Here is a 15,261-nt window from a genome sequence, read left to right on the forward strand (position 1 = left end):
GGTGGGGGCGCGGAGAGACGGAGCATGCAATTCCTCCGCATCGACGGCTCCACAACGATCTCCCTTCCCACCTCCGCGAGTATCGATATCTCCCTCCCTCCAACCACCCTTAAAATCGATACGACAGACGACCTCGCTACAATCATGGAAGTCATTTCGGGGATTGTATCTGCGTTCGTACCTACGCCGGAGAGGGAGGAGGGGGTTGTTGGGGTTAAGGTTGGGTGTGGACGTCTCGTGTTGGAGGTTGGTGGTGCTGCCGAGAGCGTGGCTGTGGTTTTGAGGGGTGTGAGGGGGGAGGTGGGGGAGAGTGGGATGGAGTTCAGGGTGGGCAGTGTTGGTATGGGCGAGATGCTTGAGGTTGGGAATGGGCCTGATGGGGCTGCTGTAACTGGCTCTTACATACCTAAGGCTGGATGGCGCTTGGCGATTGGCGGTATCTGTACGGCTTTCGGTCTCAAGGAGACTCTAGCTGCTGTGAAGACTTGGACCACGAAAGCCCTCGAAGGGTGGAATCGTGGAAAGCACGAAGACGAACTCGTTAAGGCTCGGGAAAAGCTGTATGAGGGTTTCCGGCCCCGAAGGCAGATTCAGGCTGTGAAGAAGAGGAGGGATTGCAGGAGAAGGGAGGAGAGGGGCCCGGGGACGCGGGTGGTGGTGGGCGTTCCGTGGGTTGAGGTCAAAGTGGTGGACTTGGATGTGAAAGCTCGCGTGGAGGGGGTTGAGATTGAAGTCAACCAATGGGGTGTTGTCTCTTTCCGCGTTAACGATGGGGTCGTGGGTGACCTCGCTACTGCGATGGAACCTATTACGCTTGGGAGGGTAGAGGTCAAGTTCAGTGCGGATGGGGATGTGGAGGTGGAGGATGATTTGACCACCGTCTCGTTTGATTCTACGAGCGAGAAAGGAGCGGAGGATGAAGTGGACGTTAGCCTGGAGAAAGCGAGGGACAGGTATGCGGAGCATGTGCAGGGGTGGATGTGCAAAGTCGAAGTTGCTGGTGTTGATGTCAAGGTGGACAAGCGTGTCGTTGACTGGGTTAGATCTCTTGCGGGGCGTGCAAGTGGTGTTGTGGGAAGGCAGTTTTCGTCGGATGCGGTAGAGCAGCAGGCTGGGGATGGTGGGGCGTTGCATTGGGGTGTTCGTGAGGATGTTGACGTCAGTATCGAGCTCGGCAACGGTGATGATATGTCCTTCGTCCTTCGTCATCCCGAGGGTTTGGTTGTCGTTGGTGGAGAGCGTGGCACGCTGGCGTTCGTCGAGGTTGCGAATATGAGTTTCGAGTATGGTGAAGAAGTCATCCTCGGCAGGTCTGGAGCTAGGCGGACGGGGAGTGCGGCTGCGCTTCTTGCGGGTCGTGTGGTTCTTTCCGAAAGTAGGGGCGTTGAGGCGAAGCTTGAGTTGAGAGGTGCGGTCGTTGAGTATAGGGTCGATATGCCTTGGATCGCAGTGCTTGCTGAGGTCTTTGCGGAGGAGGCTGGACCTACGATGTCGACCCCGCGACCAGCGTCTGCGCTTGCGTTGGATGTGATCTTACTGGACTGTGCCGTGGCTTTGAATCCACTCTGTGCTCCAAGCAAAGCCATTCTCTGCATTGCCGAAGCCCACGTTTCTGGCGGCACGAACTCGGCATCCCCGGATATCTGCCTCGATACCGAGGTCCGGAAGGCGTCGTTGTTGTTGATTGATGATGTCGCCAATCTGGCTTCGAGTCCGAAACGTGGTCTCGCACCGGCTGATTGCTTGGCTTGGGGAAAGAGTCTTGGGTATGTTTTTGTTGCGTCTATTACCAGTGTGAAGGCTGGTTTGGCGGTGCGCGATGAAGGAAAGAGGATTGAAGTCGATGTCACGAATCATTTGCTGTTGCTGGAGTCCTGCGCGGATTCGACGCAGACATTGATTGAACTGATCAACTGCTTGAAGCCGGAGGCAGTGGAAAGTACAGAGCTGAGATACCGGACGAACTCGAACTCTGGGGATGCGGAGCTGATTGATATGCTCGCTTCTGTGGATGAATCTGCATTTGGACCTCGTCTTGTCATGGATGAGAAGGTGGCCATCAACTTGCCTGACGACGATGTGATCCTAGATGATGTACCGACGAACCTAACGTTCGTCGAGAGTTATTATGCTAGGTCACATACATCACCAGAGGGAAGCTCGATGCAGCCAAGTGAAGACTCTTTGCTGGGTGAATCCTCCAAACCGCTTGGGAAGGGCCGCAAAGGTGCATACGAAGCCTTCGATGAGAGGGTCAGGATGTTGGATGAAGAGCCGATTGACATGGTTGAGGATCACTTCAGGACAAGCGCCCATTCCGATGATAGCACAGAAAGCATCGAGGCCGGACCCCTTCGCCTTAAGGTTCACGACTTCAATATCCTCTGGAACCTCCACGATGGATATGATTGGGCAAAGACCCGGGATGCTATCGAACGTGCTGTGCACAATGTCGAGGTGAAAGCCTTTGAAGCCCAGAAGAAGCAGAAGGACAGGGCCTACGAGGAGCTGGATGAACCCGAGGAGATTGGTGATTTCTTGTTTAACTCCATCTACGTGGGGATTCCCCCGAACCAGGATCCGAGGTCTCTGTCGAGACACATCGGGCATGTTGGAGACGAAGCGAGTGAGACGACGAGTCAGGCGTCTGGGTCGACTACTACGTACCGTCCACGTAGGACATCGTCGAGCAGCACGATCCGTACGCTAAAGCACGGACGAAAGCAGTTGAAGCTTTTCAGGTCTCGCCGTCATCGCGTGCAAATCGACATCCGCGGTATTGGCGCAGATGTTCTCGTCATGTCTCCTGACTCCGGCGAAGTTCTCAACCGCATTCATCTTACTGTTCGGGACTTCGAGGTCATTGACAATGTTCCTACGTCGACATGGAAGAAATTTGTGACGTATTTGCATGATGCGGGTGCGAGGGAGACGAACTCCAATATGCTCGAGGTGGAGTTTATGAATGTGAAGCCGGTTGCGACGTTGACTGCGTCGGAGATTGTGGCGAAGGTGAGGGTGGCACCCTTGAGGTTGCATGTGGACCAGGATACGCTGGATCTGTTGACGAGGTTCTTTGAGTTCAAGAATGAGGCTGCATTAAACGCCCGTGCTGCGCCTGCTGAGGTTGCTTTTATCCAAAGGTTCGAGGTGTTTTCAGTTCCGGTGAAGCTGGACTACAAGCCGAAGAACGTCGATTACGCGTCTTTAAGGTCTGGTCGGACCACGGAGTTCATGAACTTCTTCGTCTTGGAGGAGTCGGAGATGATTTTGCGTCACTCGGTTCTATACGGTATCCCGGGTTTTTCGCGCTTGGGACAGACGTTGAATGATATCTGGATGCCGGATATCAAGTCGACGCAGTTGATTGATGTCGTTGCTGGTGTTGGGCCCGTCCGCGCAATCGTGAATCTTGGTGGTGGGTTGAAGGATTTGGTCATGCTCCCCATTGCCGAACACAAGAAAGATGGTCGGATCGGGCGGAGTGTCGGAAAAGGCGTCGTCGCATTCGCCAAGACGACTACGTCCGAAGCAATCAAGTTGGGAGCGAAGCTGGCGGTGGGAACGCAGGTTATGTTACAGCATGCAGAGGAGATGTTGTCCTCTCCGCAGAGTCCGCCGGCGAATGACCATGATGAGTCAGATTCGGATGAGGGAGAGGCCGTGCCGCGGGTTGTATCGCATTATGCGAACCCGCCGACGAATGTTATGCAGGGTGTGCAGAGAGCGTACACCTCCCTGGCTCAGAATCTTGGTGCAGCGCGCACGACGTTGCTGTCGTTACCGGGCGAAATCGCTGAGAGGGGAAGTGCTCAGGGCGCCGCCGAAGCCGTTGCAAAAGCCATACCGGTTGCGGTGTTGAAAACATTGGGAGGCACGAGCGAGGCAGTCGGTGGTTTGTTGATGGGATTGAGGAACGGTATGAGGGAGGAAGGATGGGAGAGGAGTTTGCAGGACAAGTACAAGAGGGGTTCGGCTGAGCGTTAAGGATTGAGTTTGTCATTTTGGTAACGTTTCATGGCGATGGCGACGGGATATACGGTACATTCAGAACATGGGATTTCATTACAGGGGGGTTTGTGTTTTTGCTATAGGCTTGGTTGGGCGTTACTATCATTATCTAAATTACTTTCGAGTTTTCTGACGACGAGTTTTTGCACGCGTTGTCGTCGTACCCACCGGATTAGGACCGTGGGAATCCCAGCTCCAGCAATCGGCAACCAATGATGACAACACAATTGCTACTATCGACTACAAAACCAGGTAAACCCCAAGCGATCGTACTCGCATCCTTTTAAGATTTTGAATCAGTAATCTTGGCACCTTCATGCTTCATAAATTTCGTAAATAACGCCAGAACGCCAAATGAACGTGATCCGCAACACTTCCCTCCAACAGCGCCTATTTCTCACACATCCGTTTTCCGATCAATAACGTTACCACCCCATGCCCTCCCCTCACCGCACCTCATCCCACACGAACTCCTGGGCGACATCGTTCCTTAGCATTATCCCTTGGCTAATATAATTCCTACGCAACCTTTTTACAACTTCTATGCCTTCCCCTGCGACGTCCCAGGCGTCGTACTTTGCACACCAAACCCCTCCCTAACCTCCCCCTCCCCTCCCTCTCCCCCAACATCAACAAACATCCCCACCAACCCCTCCACAACGCCCCTCATCCTCTCCACCCTCACCATGCCCCCAGCTCCAACTTTCGCCAAATCGTTACGGAGAGCAAAGATTGCGGCATGCTTTGTGGTGGAGTACATCATCTTGTAGTCGGGGTGCTGGGAGGTGATGGAGTGCATACGCATTGTTGTTAGGACTTGGCGTTTTAGGTCGGATTCGAAGCGTTTTGGGAGCGGTGTTTCGGTCGTCGTGGTTGTATTCGAAGGCACGGCAGGTACGGGAGTTTGATCGTGGGTTGGTGGAGGGAGTGCAATCACGTTTTCTTCTCGTTTGATTCTCGACAGCCCCGACGGCTCCTTTTTCAGACCCACGGGAACGGGAGGAGGAGCAGGACTCAACGACGACCGTCTCGATAACCCAGCGAGTCGTTCAAGCGGCGCCCCACGCTTCCGTTTCCGGTTCAGTACCTCATCGAACTTCGATAACGTACTAGTCCTCCTCCCATCATCTTGAGCGATCCATCTCGCATTCGGTGATGGGGGGGGAGGGGCGTCCGGGTCTGGTTTGATGGGGGTGTAGGATGGGGGGATGATTGAGCGGGGTGTTGGACGCAGGGCTCGTGCGTATATCATCGTCGTTCTTGACGATCCGCTCGAGGAGGCGTATAGGAGTATCATGGATGGGGACTGTACTTCCGCAGAGGCGGAGGGTGATGCCGGGATCGAGAAGAGGAGAGCGTGAGGGTGGGTTTCGGTGTCGGCGTCGGCGCAGAGAGCTGAGGCGAGGAATGAAGCGGTTTCAGTGGATGCTGTTTGTCTGTACGCTCGTATTAGTGGCACTCTTGAAGGGAAAAGAGCGGAAGTGGACGCACATTCGCCATGTTGGTCCTGTGAACATCCAGAACGGGACATTGGATAGCTCAAGAACAGCGACGAATTTGGCACGCCGGACGGATAGGCCTGGTGGTTCGTCAGTGTGTTGTTCAGATGTCCCGGTGATCATGGATTTCGGATCAGAATTGCTGAACCGGACATCTGTAGACACCCCGTAAGCACATCATCCAACACGGCCTCTAAGGGGGAAGGGAACAACCATCAAGAATGCCCGAGCCATCGTACGGGTATCCCGCCATGTCCATCGCCGCTCTCCACGAACTTGCCTGCTCCGAAGTCATATCCTTCGTACGATACGCGTCGCAATCTCTTTGCCAGTTGGGGTTACTCAGGCACCGCGAGAGTCTACGTTACACTGCACCTCCCCCCGATTTCCCAACCCTCCAGCTGGATAGACATTACCATATTTTAGATCTTAATACTGCCTCGGAAACATCAAGAACGCCATCTACCAAATCATCAAACTCTGCATCCACGCTATCAGCGTTTTCGTCCTGCAGCAACTTGTCCCTCAATTTTCTTCAACAACCCTCTCAGCCCAACTCCCTTCTCGCAGTTCTGCTCCAACCAACCCTCCATCCCCTCCCTAACCCCTCTGACCTCCTCCAAAATCGGCAACGCAGTGCCTCGTCCAGCTTCGGTCGCGACTTGCACAGGGTTAAGTAATACCTCAAAAAGGCGACTCCACAACTCCTGTTGCTGGTATCGTTTGTAGGATTTGGTGATACGGTAGTGTTTCCGTCCGATGCCCACGGATTCCGCCATAGTCTCGATGTAAGACCCGAACAGGAGTGAGTGTGCGATTGCTGCAACCCCGTGGTAATCAACCTGATAAGTCCATGGCCGCGCCTCCCTCATCTCCGCACAATCCATCGCATCAGTCTCCCAATCCGCAATAAACTGTACTCCCTCCCCAAAGACCTTCATATCAATCCCACGACCGAAATCAATGAGCGTAACACCCTTCAAATTCCAGCCGCGAGAGCCGTCGCGGCGGTAGGCTGGGGAAGTGATCTCGCCAGACTCGAGACGGAGGAGACAGTTGTCGGGTTTGAGGTCGCCGTGGATGACTCCTTTTGCGTGGAGGCCTTCGACGGCGCGCAATAGTTCTACTGTGAAGAACATTGCGAGGATCTCGTCCATCGCACCGCCCTCGCCACCTCTGAACAGATTAACCAAATCCAACATGGTGCCTTGATTATGGTATTCGAGCAACAAGTATCCTTCATCGGCGAAGGCATGGAATTCTTTTGCATGGACGATGGATTCGTTGGCGCGGGAAACACCAAGACGGCGAGATGCGGCGCGGAAGATGTAGAATTCCCAGGGACTGGGAGGTCGCTCAACCTTCATGGCGATCAACTCCCCCGCATCTGACTCAACCAAATAGACGGGCGCAAAAGCACCTTCGCCAAGCTTCTTCTTCACGTGCCAGACCGTACCGGCCAATTCGACTGAACATGGCTTTCCGGCCTTAAGGGCGCGTCCGATAGTATCAGTCTTTCCTGCTTCATGTGCAGCCATCTCACCGTGGTACCCCTGGAAGGTCTCAGGACCGTACTTCAACCCACCATAGATCTGCTGACGAATACCTTCGTCCATAGGGTTGCAGACCGTCTCCTTCACGATCGGTCCTTCCTCAACCACTGGCGCATCCTTCTTCACTCCCAACACGGGTTTCTTCGCGGCTAACGGAGCACGCCTCGGTGGTGGCAGCTCGACCATCGGCGATGACATAGGCTCATCCTCTTGAGAGTAAGCGGCGAGTGGAGTTTGCGGCACAACGGGAGCGAGAGGAGCGCGTCTGACTGTGCTCTGGGCGAATTCCCGAGGCGTCTCGACGATGGGTGTCATGAGGTTGAACGGGACACCACTGAATCCCCTTGGTTGCGTCGGCATGGGTGCCTGCTGCTGAGGAGTAGCCGGAACGGCCATCTTCGGCGGAGGCAATTGTGCGTTCTCATTTTCGTCTTGGAAGACAGGCGGTGCGGGTGGAGGTAGTTCCGGTGCGGGTTGTTGCTGTAAAGTGACGGTGGGATCGACAAATATGTCCAACTTCTTCATCGGTGTCACGAGGTCATCCTCTTCCCTCTCGTCACCTTCCACATCTTCGTCAGAGTCAGACTCGCTGTCACCATCTTCACCCGCAAGCACAACCTCAGACATGATCTCCGCAGCAGGTGTGTCTCCCATGTCCTCATCCTCGTCCTCGTCGCTGTCCTCTTCGCTATCGTCCGATTCTTCCCTCTCACAGCGCAACGGCGCGTTGAAGAGGTCAAGTACATCGTCCATGGCAGCCTTAGTATTGATCGTCGGGGATGCACATTTGATCACCTTTCGTCGTGGCGCATCCTCATCCTTCAGGGGTGTTTGAGCGATGGCAATGGAAAACTCTCGCGGAGCAGCCTTCGGAGTAAGCTCCAGCTCTGCAGCGGCCTCCTCCTCTCGCTTCCTCTGCTCTTCAGCGGCAATGCGGGCAGCTTCTTCCTGACGAGCTTTCCCCTCAGCGGCGAGTCTAGCAGCTTCTTCTCGTGCCTGTTGCTCAGCGGCCAGCCTCGCCTCCCCTTCCTTCTTTCTTCTCTCTTCCTCAGCCTTTTTAGCGGCTTCCTCTTGCGCCCTCCGTCTCAACTCTTCCTCCTGTCGTACTTTCTCTTCTGCGGCGCGTCTAGCTTCCTCCGCTGCCTTTCCGCCGCCAGATTCTTCCTCATTAGCCCTTTTAACGAGCTGCTTCGCATTAAGGCCGCGACTCTTCGCCCTCACCTCTGCAAAGGAATATTCCTCTTCTTCCTCACCATCCGCGTAGATCGCACAATAATGTACCTGGACTTTCATCTGCTTGCCATTGGCCACAGAATAGAAGGGCTTGTACGCAGGCAGACTCTTCATGAACGCGTCATCCTCAACCTCATCAGTGTAGATAGCGCCCGCAAGCGAAGATGTAGGGACAGCAGTGCTTGACTTCAGTGTCTGTCCAGCCCAGGTAGTTGATTTGACGCCGTTCTCCTTCTTACGCGCTTCGAGAGTTCCGAGAGAACCCCAAGCGGAAGCTCCGGCTGCAGGCATATATTCATCCTCCCCCGGTCCATCAGCAAAGACATCCAATTTTGCGCTCTGTCTTTCAAGCCCTGTCAACTCCTGCTCAGTACCAAGCCCTCCTGTCTCACCACCTAGTGCGGGTCTCACGACCTCGCCGGCAACTCCTTCAGATTTTCCATTACCACCAGCCGCTTGTCTCGCCTGAAAGTGGGAGTACGTCCGTTGCAATCTCTCCACCGGTCGAGCCCGACGAGCAATTCCCATGACAAACACGTCATTCGCCTGCTTGCTCCTCCCAATACTCTCCAAATACCCCGCATACTCCTCGTAAAACATCGCCAAATCCAAGCCAACTCTGTTCTTGAACAGGTATGCGTACACTTCCCGAGGCGAATCAGAGTATCTGGTATAATCACACCACAACCGAAGATACCGTGGGTCGTTGAGGTATTGACTCCATGATTCGCCCTCGAACGCCTTTGTTGCTCGCTCCAACACGTTCACCAGACCAGACTCGCTGGATTGTCCGGCAGGGTATGAAGCCTGAATCCACTTGACGTATCGAACCCAGATATCCAGTGGATCATCCACCTCTAGCGCTATTTCCAGCTCTTGCTCGAACGATGCCCGTTGTTGTTGACGCTCATCTGGTTTCTGGCCGAATGCCTTCCGTAGGTTGGTTGCTCTGTGTCCGTTGAGCTTTGGTTCAATGTTTTCCTTCTGTGTCTCGATGGCTGCGAAATCAATGGGATCCGACATAGTCGAGACGAAGAATCGAATGAATGTATTTTATGAATAGAACGACTGAACGCCGGTCGAGTGAATGCCGTTCTGGTTGTTGAAAGTGGTTGTCGTCGTTGCTGTTGAGTTGAAGATCGACTCAACTCTTTGTTTTGATTCGGCCAGATTTGGGCAGCGTCAACAAATGCGCCCGGAATGAAAACCCCATAGCAACCAACACGGATCCTCGCAAGATACTTAACTGAAGTGAAGACAATACATCTTTTACGTCTTTAATCTGTCACGATTGGGAACGGTTGACGTAGCTTCCCTGGAGGTTGATGACGTTGCAAGAAGCTTCGTCATTCTGCTGCTATATCGATATCCTCCAAATGTTCATTCTACCCATATGCATCTAATCTCTCTTCTCCACATGCGACCAAACCTCAATCCTCTTCCCCTCTCCACCTCCAACAATCCCCATCTCTCCTCCATCAACCCCAAACATCTTCCCCTCCTCCCTCGGCCTAAGCACATGAATCGCCCCCTTCATAGCCCTAACATCCCACACCCTAACCGTTCCATCATGCGAAGCACTGTTAACACCATAGGATTGTCCATTTTGACAAACGGAGACGACCATACCGGTGTGTCCGGTGAGAGAACCGGCGTTCGTGGTTGCGGCACCGGCGCGGGGGTCGATGAGGGTGATTGTGCGGGATGCGGTTCCGGCTGCGAGAAGGTGGAGGGAGGGGAGTGCGCAGAGGGAGAGGAGGGGGTGGGAGGTTGGGGTGATGGTTGACAACAATGTCGCGGTGGGGAGATCATAGGTTCGGACGCTGTGGTCCCATGAGGCGGTGTATGCCAACTCTGATGACTCGGGAGCGAAGATGGTCGCGGACAGTGGTGAGGGGTTGGCCCCGGATGAGGTCTCGGACTGAGTGAGAGTGAGGAGAGGAGAGTAGGATGGTGCTTGAGGAGCGGACTTTGCGGTTCTTCGGCGCTTGCGTTGGGCACCGGTGTCCTCATCCTCCGAAGCCTCGTTCTGTTCTGCCGTGTTGAGGGAGTAGAAGTTCAACACACCGTCGGCTCCAGCGGACAGTACGTTGTTACCCGCCACTGCCAAATCCTCAATCGCCGCAGAATGTCCCTTGAACCGTCCCAGACATCGTGCCTCAGCCGCACCGTCCTCACCAGCGACCTCCTGCGCGTCCCACTCCCATAATCTGACGGTGCGGTCCATACCCGCCGTCACGAATCGCCCCTCATCAACCCACTTCACGCTCTTCAACGGCGCATCAACCGCACTCGTCGCGCAGACGACATCTCCACTCATATTCCAAACACGCGCAATACCATCGTAGGCACCAGACAACACCAACTTCTCGCGGACATGTACGCTGCCGACCCAATCGGGGTGTTCATACGACGCCAAATGTGACGGAGGGAGAACGGCGCGGATATATTCAATTTCCACCACAGTTTCCCTGCTCAACCCATTCTGAGTCAAGTAATCATCAAGCGATGTCCTCAAAAATGATCCATTGATCAAGAAGTCGAAAGGGGTGGGGGTGTCGGTGTCGAGCAAGTGGTTAATGACTTCGGACAATCCGTAACGCTTCAGGGTCGTCGGAACGAGGATTGGTGCCGTCGGGACAGCAACGTCCGCATGACGGGTGGTGAAGCGGACCTGGACTTGGGATTGAGGATCGCTGGTTTGATCGGACATTATTTGCTTCTGCTTTCGACCACCGCCTGCCTACGTCCAAAAAAGTCGGCGATATGAGCGTGGCGCGTGCAGCACCAGCCACGAGCGGTGCGCACCTTCGCACTCGATGAGCTCGACACCGCGAAACACGACTCCTCCATTCTCCTCTTGATCCCACCCCAACAATGGCATCCTTCCCTCCCCTCAAGAACAACCTCATCCTCCGCGCAGCCCGTGGCGAAAAGGTCGAACGTCCTCCCATGTGGGTCATGCGCCAAGCCGGTCGCTACCTCCCCGAATACCACAAAGTCCGTGCTGGCCACGACTTTTTCGAAATGTGCCGGACCCCCGAAATCGCTTCCACGATCACCCTCCAACCTATCGAGAGATATGAGGATCTCGATGCTGCCATTATCTTTTCGGATATCTTGGTGATTCCGCAGGCGATGGGGATGGTTGTCGAGATGGTTGAGAAGAAGGGACCGCATTTTCCTGAGCCGTTGGAGACGCCGGAGGATTTGGCGAAGTTGAAGAGACTTGGGGAGGGGTGTGATGTGAAGAAGGAGCTTGGATATGTGTTTGAGGCACTTACCCTCACCCGACAAAAACTTGCTGGACGAGTGCCCTTGCTCGGATTCATCGGTGCCCCATGGACACTGATGGCCTACATGATCGAAGGCGGCGGCAGCAAGACTTTCACAAAGGCAAAGTCATGGCTGTTCAAGTACCCCGAAGACTCCCAGAAACTGTTGCAAGACATCACCGACGTCGCGGTCGAGTTCTTGGCACAACAAGTCGTCGCCGGTGCACAGATGGTCCAGGTCTTTGATTCGTGGGCAGGAGAGCTGAGTCCGGTTGAGTTCGCGGAGTTCTCCTTACCGTACCTCCGACAAATCTCAAAGCGTGTCCCGGAGCGGTTGGCGGAGTTGGGACAGGAGCAGGTGCCAATGACCGTGTTCGCGAAGGGTGCGTGGTACGCTCTTGATGCTCTCTGCGATTCTGGGTACAATGTCGTTGGACTCGACTGGACCCACGACCCTGCTGAGGCAAGGAAGATCGCAAATGGTCGTGTCACCCTGCAAGGAAACATGGACCCGAACGTGTTGTATGGTGGAAAGGAGGCAATTGACAAGGCTGTCAAGAGGATCGTCGAGGGCTTTGGTGGTGGTAAACAGGGGTATATTGTCAACTTGGGTCATGGAGTCACGCCTGGTGTCAAACCCGAGGACTTGGGCTTCTTCTTGAGGAAGAACCACGAGTATGGATCTGCATAGATGATCTAGAGGATTGTATAGTATGTATTCTTACAGATATCCCTTTCCAAAAATTCCAAGACTCATTCTACTCGTACATCTGCTATGTTTTCTAGGCCTAAGCTTTGGTGATATTGGCGTCTTCCAAGATCAAGACCGGTTTTTCGACAGCCTTTTCGCTCTCCAACAACTGGTGAATCTTCCTCAAGTTTTCAACAGTGAACTTGTAAGGGGTCAAGGTCCCCGTGGGAAGGCAGTGCTTATGACAGCGAAGGAAGGAAGAGGAGTACGAACCTTGAGCTTATTTCAACTGGGGGCAGGTATTGTATTACTATTACAAAAACAAAAAACCATCCATCATAACATACTTGACTTTCTCTCGTCATTCTAACCGTCTCTATCATTACCTCATCACAATGTTCCTCCTTTTCGCGTATCGTACACTCCACCAATTATGCTTCGGGCATCATCACTTCTCACAGCCCATCCGTTGTACGTCACTCCTCGTCTTGTTCTCTCTTCAAAAATGCGCAAACGCCTGCACAGCAGCAACATCAACCACATCAACCACCAGACTCCTCCTAACCCAACTATCCCTCATCCCCTCAATCTGCCCCCGAATCCTCTCCCTTGCCTCCTCTTCTCCCTCAAACATCTCCGGATGCTCCGGTAAGCCGCTCAACCACCTCCTCACACCCTCTCCTCCCGGTCTCTGTGCCTGGAGAGGGATGTACTCAGAGGCACGACAATGACGCCCGTCGGGGAGTTTGGGGAGTTGGTAGGTGCGGAGGGCTTGGGCCTGGGTGTTGACGGGGTTCAGGATGGGCTCGGCGAGGGAGGGGGGAAAGTCAGGGCGGAGGAAAGGGGTGAAGGGGTCGAGGAGGAGGTGGGATGTGGGTGTCGTGATGCGGTACGGAGCGGGGATCGCGGGGCGCGAGGAGCTCGGGGTTCGTTTTAGCAGACGCGGCGGTTTGGTATCGCTTGCAATTGTTTGTTGAATATTCTTTGTGCTTTCCTCACGATCACGTAGCTTGCCTTTCTGCGGTTGATGACCACTGAGTTGGGTAGCCTGACCTTCAATGGGCGCAGTGCGTGTATCAGACTTCGCCCGAGACCACCGACGCTTATTCGGAGGCCGAATAACATTAGCATGCGGCGCAGGCGTAACCGGCGTAGGATGCGGCGTAGCAACATGCACCGGCCTCGCCTCAACAGCAGTGGGGTCAGACGACGCATTCACCCCCGGCGGCTCAGCAGTCACCCGGTTCTGGACCACCGTAACACCCGTATTCGTGTTCGTCCAGTCTTCTTCGAACAGACGTACGATAGGCCTCAAACTGTCGCTGATCCGGGAAAGCCTCCAGAGCTTCTTCTTGTCCTTGACCGAGGTAGAAGCGACGTTCGATGTCATATTGGCTCAGCTGTCGGAAGAGAGGGACGTAGTCGCGGACGAAGACGTAGAAAACCAAAAGAAAGACGGCCCAGGAGATGAAGAGGAGGGTGAAGAGAAGAGTACAGATGAAGAAGAAGTAGCAGACGAGTTCGGCGGCGGTGAGAAGCCGTGGGTAACGACGTAAGCCTGAATAAATTAGTCGGCGGAGAAGAGCCGTTGGAGAAGCCAGCGGCAGAGTAAAACAGAGAAGAGAGGATGAATAGAGCAATGTCAAACAGTACGATGAATCCGGCAACAAAACAAAACGAGTTGACGGGTTGTATGCGTGATGACACTAATTGTACAGCAGTACTCCAGCTGGCCTCGAGTTCCGTGTGATGCTGAATCTCAAAATGAGCCAAAATGTAGCTTGGATAGCCTGATTCTTCTGTTGAAACAATATAAAAAGAATCCTCTTTTCTCTTGACATAACTTCACCCAACCCCTGATCTGACCATTTCACCGGGCATACGTACGACATCTCGGACGCTCCACCCTTCATCCTTCGCAGTCCTTACCCTCCCCCCTCCACAGCTGCCCACCATGAGCTACCAATCCGGCCGCCAACAATTCAACCGCCTCATGCAAACCATCGGCCAACAGACCGGTGGCTCCTCCCCCAGAGGAACCTTCCTCGGCTCCGGCCTCCTAATCGGCGGCGTCATCGCCGCAACCGCCATCAACTCCTCCCTCTTCAACGTCGACGGAGGCCACCGCGCAATCAAATACACCCGCCTCGGCGGTATCTCCGACAGAATCTACGCCGAAGGCACACACATCATGCTCCCCTGGTTCGAAACACCCATCACCTACGACGTCCGCGCCAAACCCCGGAATGTCGCTTCGTTGACTGGAACGAAGGATTTGCAGATGGTTAATATCACGTGCCGTGTTCTTTCTCGTCCGGATACGGGGGCGTTGCCGATGATTTATAGGACGCTTGGGACGGATTATGATGAGAGGGTTTTGCCGTCGTTGATTAATGAGGTGCTCAAGAGTGTTGTTGCGCAATTCAACGCGAGTCAGCTCATCACGCAGCGTGAGAAGGTCTCCCGTATGGTCCGCGAGGCACTCATTGTGAGGGCCGCTCGTTTCAATATTTTGTTGGACGACGTCTCCCTCACCCACGTCCAATTCTCCCCCGAATTCACCGCCGCGGTCGAATCCAAACAAATCGCGCAACAAGAAGCCCAGCGCGCTGCATTCGTCGTCGACCGCGCACGACAGGACAAAGCTGCCGCAGTCGTCCGAGCTCAGGGTGAGGCGCAGAGTGCGGTGTTGATTGGAGAAGCGATTAAGAATAAACCTGGGTTTGTAGAGTTGAGGAAGATTCAGACTGCGAGGGAGATTGCGCAGACGTTGAGTGAGGGGGGGAATAGGATTGTGCTTGATAGTGGGAGTTTGATGATGAATATTGGGGCGGAGGTTAATCATGAGCCGACGAAGAAGAGGTAAATGCTGTCATTGAGAGTGAGTTGCAGTTGAGTTCGAGTGGGTGTGTAAGATTTAAACTGTAGCATTTGTTTCTATGAAAAACTCATCTCACGATGCCTTCCTTTGCCCAGCTGATATACCGTATACCGTATAC

At 54.2% G+C, this 15,261-nt stretch overlaps 7 protein-coding genes across 7 annotated transcripts; 3 read left to right on the forward strand and 4 right to left on the reverse strand.

Annotated features, from left to right (window-relative positions):
- Nucleotides 1-3,003: 3,003 nt before the first annotated feature.
- On the forward strand, nucleotides 3,004-3,600 carry SAICODRAFT_40713 (uncharacterized protein; the record flags this gene model as incomplete). The annotated part of the gene is made up of 1 exon (XM_019168638.1): nucleotides 3,004-3,600. A coding segment is annotated over one exon (597 nt), but the record flags the coding sequence as incomplete, so codon positions are not given.
- Nucleotides 3,601-4,552: 952 nt separating this feature from the next.
- On the reverse strand, nucleotides 4,553-5,821 carry SAICODRAFT_21851 (uncharacterized protein; the record flags this gene model as incomplete). The annotated part of the gene is made up of 3 exons (XM_019166480.1): nucleotides 5,724-5,821; nucleotides 5,503-5,665; nucleotides 4,553-5,447 (listed from the first exon to the last, which is right to left on the reverse strand). Exons 1-3 carry the CDS (start codon nucleotides 5,803-5,805, stop codon nucleotides 4,553-4,555), a joined length of 1,140 nt encoding a protein of 379 aa, XP_019021215.1. The 5' UTR covers nucleotides 5,806-5,821.
- A 152-nt stretch (nucleotides 5,822-5,973) lies between these two features.
- On the reverse strand, nucleotides 5,974-8,627 carry SAICODRAFT_32083 (kinase-like protein). Its single transcript, XM_019168107.1, has one exon. It carries the CDS (start codon nucleotides 8,585-8,587, stop codon nucleotides 6,005-6,007), a length of 2,583 nt encoding a protein of 860 aa, XP_019021216.1. The 5' UTR covers nucleotides 8,588-8,627; the 3' UTR covers nucleotides 5,974-6,004.
- Nucleotides 8,628-9,827: 1,200 nt separating this feature from the next.
- On the reverse strand, nucleotides 9,828-11,000 carry SAICODRAFT_41690 (WD40 repeat-like protein; the record flags this gene model as incomplete). The annotated part of the gene is made up of 1 exon (XM_019168674.1): nucleotides 9,828-11,000. A coding segment is annotated over one exon (1,173 nt), but the record flags the coding sequence as incomplete, so codon positions are not given.
- A 173-nt stretch (nucleotides 11,001-11,173) lies between these two features.
- SAICODRAFT_62198 (uroporphyrinogen decarboxylase) lies at nucleotides 11,174-12,262 on the forward strand (the record flags this gene model as incomplete). The annotated part of the gene is made up of 1 exon (XM_019169895.1): nucleotides 11,174-12,262. The coding sequence occupies one exon, from the start codon at nucleotides 11,174-11,176 to the stop codon at nucleotides 12,260-12,262; it is 1,089 nt and encodes a 362-aa protein (XP_019021218.1).
- Nucleotides 12,263-12,591: 329 nt separating this feature from the next.
- SAICODRAFT_32085 (uncharacterized protein) lies at nucleotides 12,592-13,855 on the reverse strand. The gene has a single exon (XM_019168108.1). The coding sequence runs from the start codon at nucleotides 13,650-13,652 to the stop codon at nucleotides 12,762-12,764; it is 891 nt and encodes a 296-aa protein (XP_019021219.1). The 5' UTR covers nucleotides 13,653-13,855; the 3' UTR covers nucleotides 12,592-12,761.
- A 400-nt stretch (nucleotides 13,856-14,255) lies between these two features.
- Nucleotides 14,256-15,128, forward strand: SAICODRAFT_37391 (prohibitin-2; the record flags this gene model as incomplete). The annotated part of the gene is made up of 1 exon (XM_019168558.1): nucleotides 14,256-15,128. The coding sequence occupies one exon, from the start codon at nucleotides 14,256-14,258 to the stop codon at nucleotides 15,126-15,128; it is 873 nt and encodes a 290-aa protein (XP_019021220.1).
- Nucleotides 15,129-15,261: the final 133 nt, after the last annotated feature.

Source organism: Saitoella complicata (genome assembly GCF_001661265.1).
Source record: "Saitoella complicata NRRL Y-17804 unplaced genomic scaffold SAICOscaffold_28, whole genome shotgun sequence".
NCBI lineage: Eukaryota > Fungi > Ascomycota > Saitoellomycetes > Saitoellales > Saitoellaceae > Saitoella > Saitoella complicata.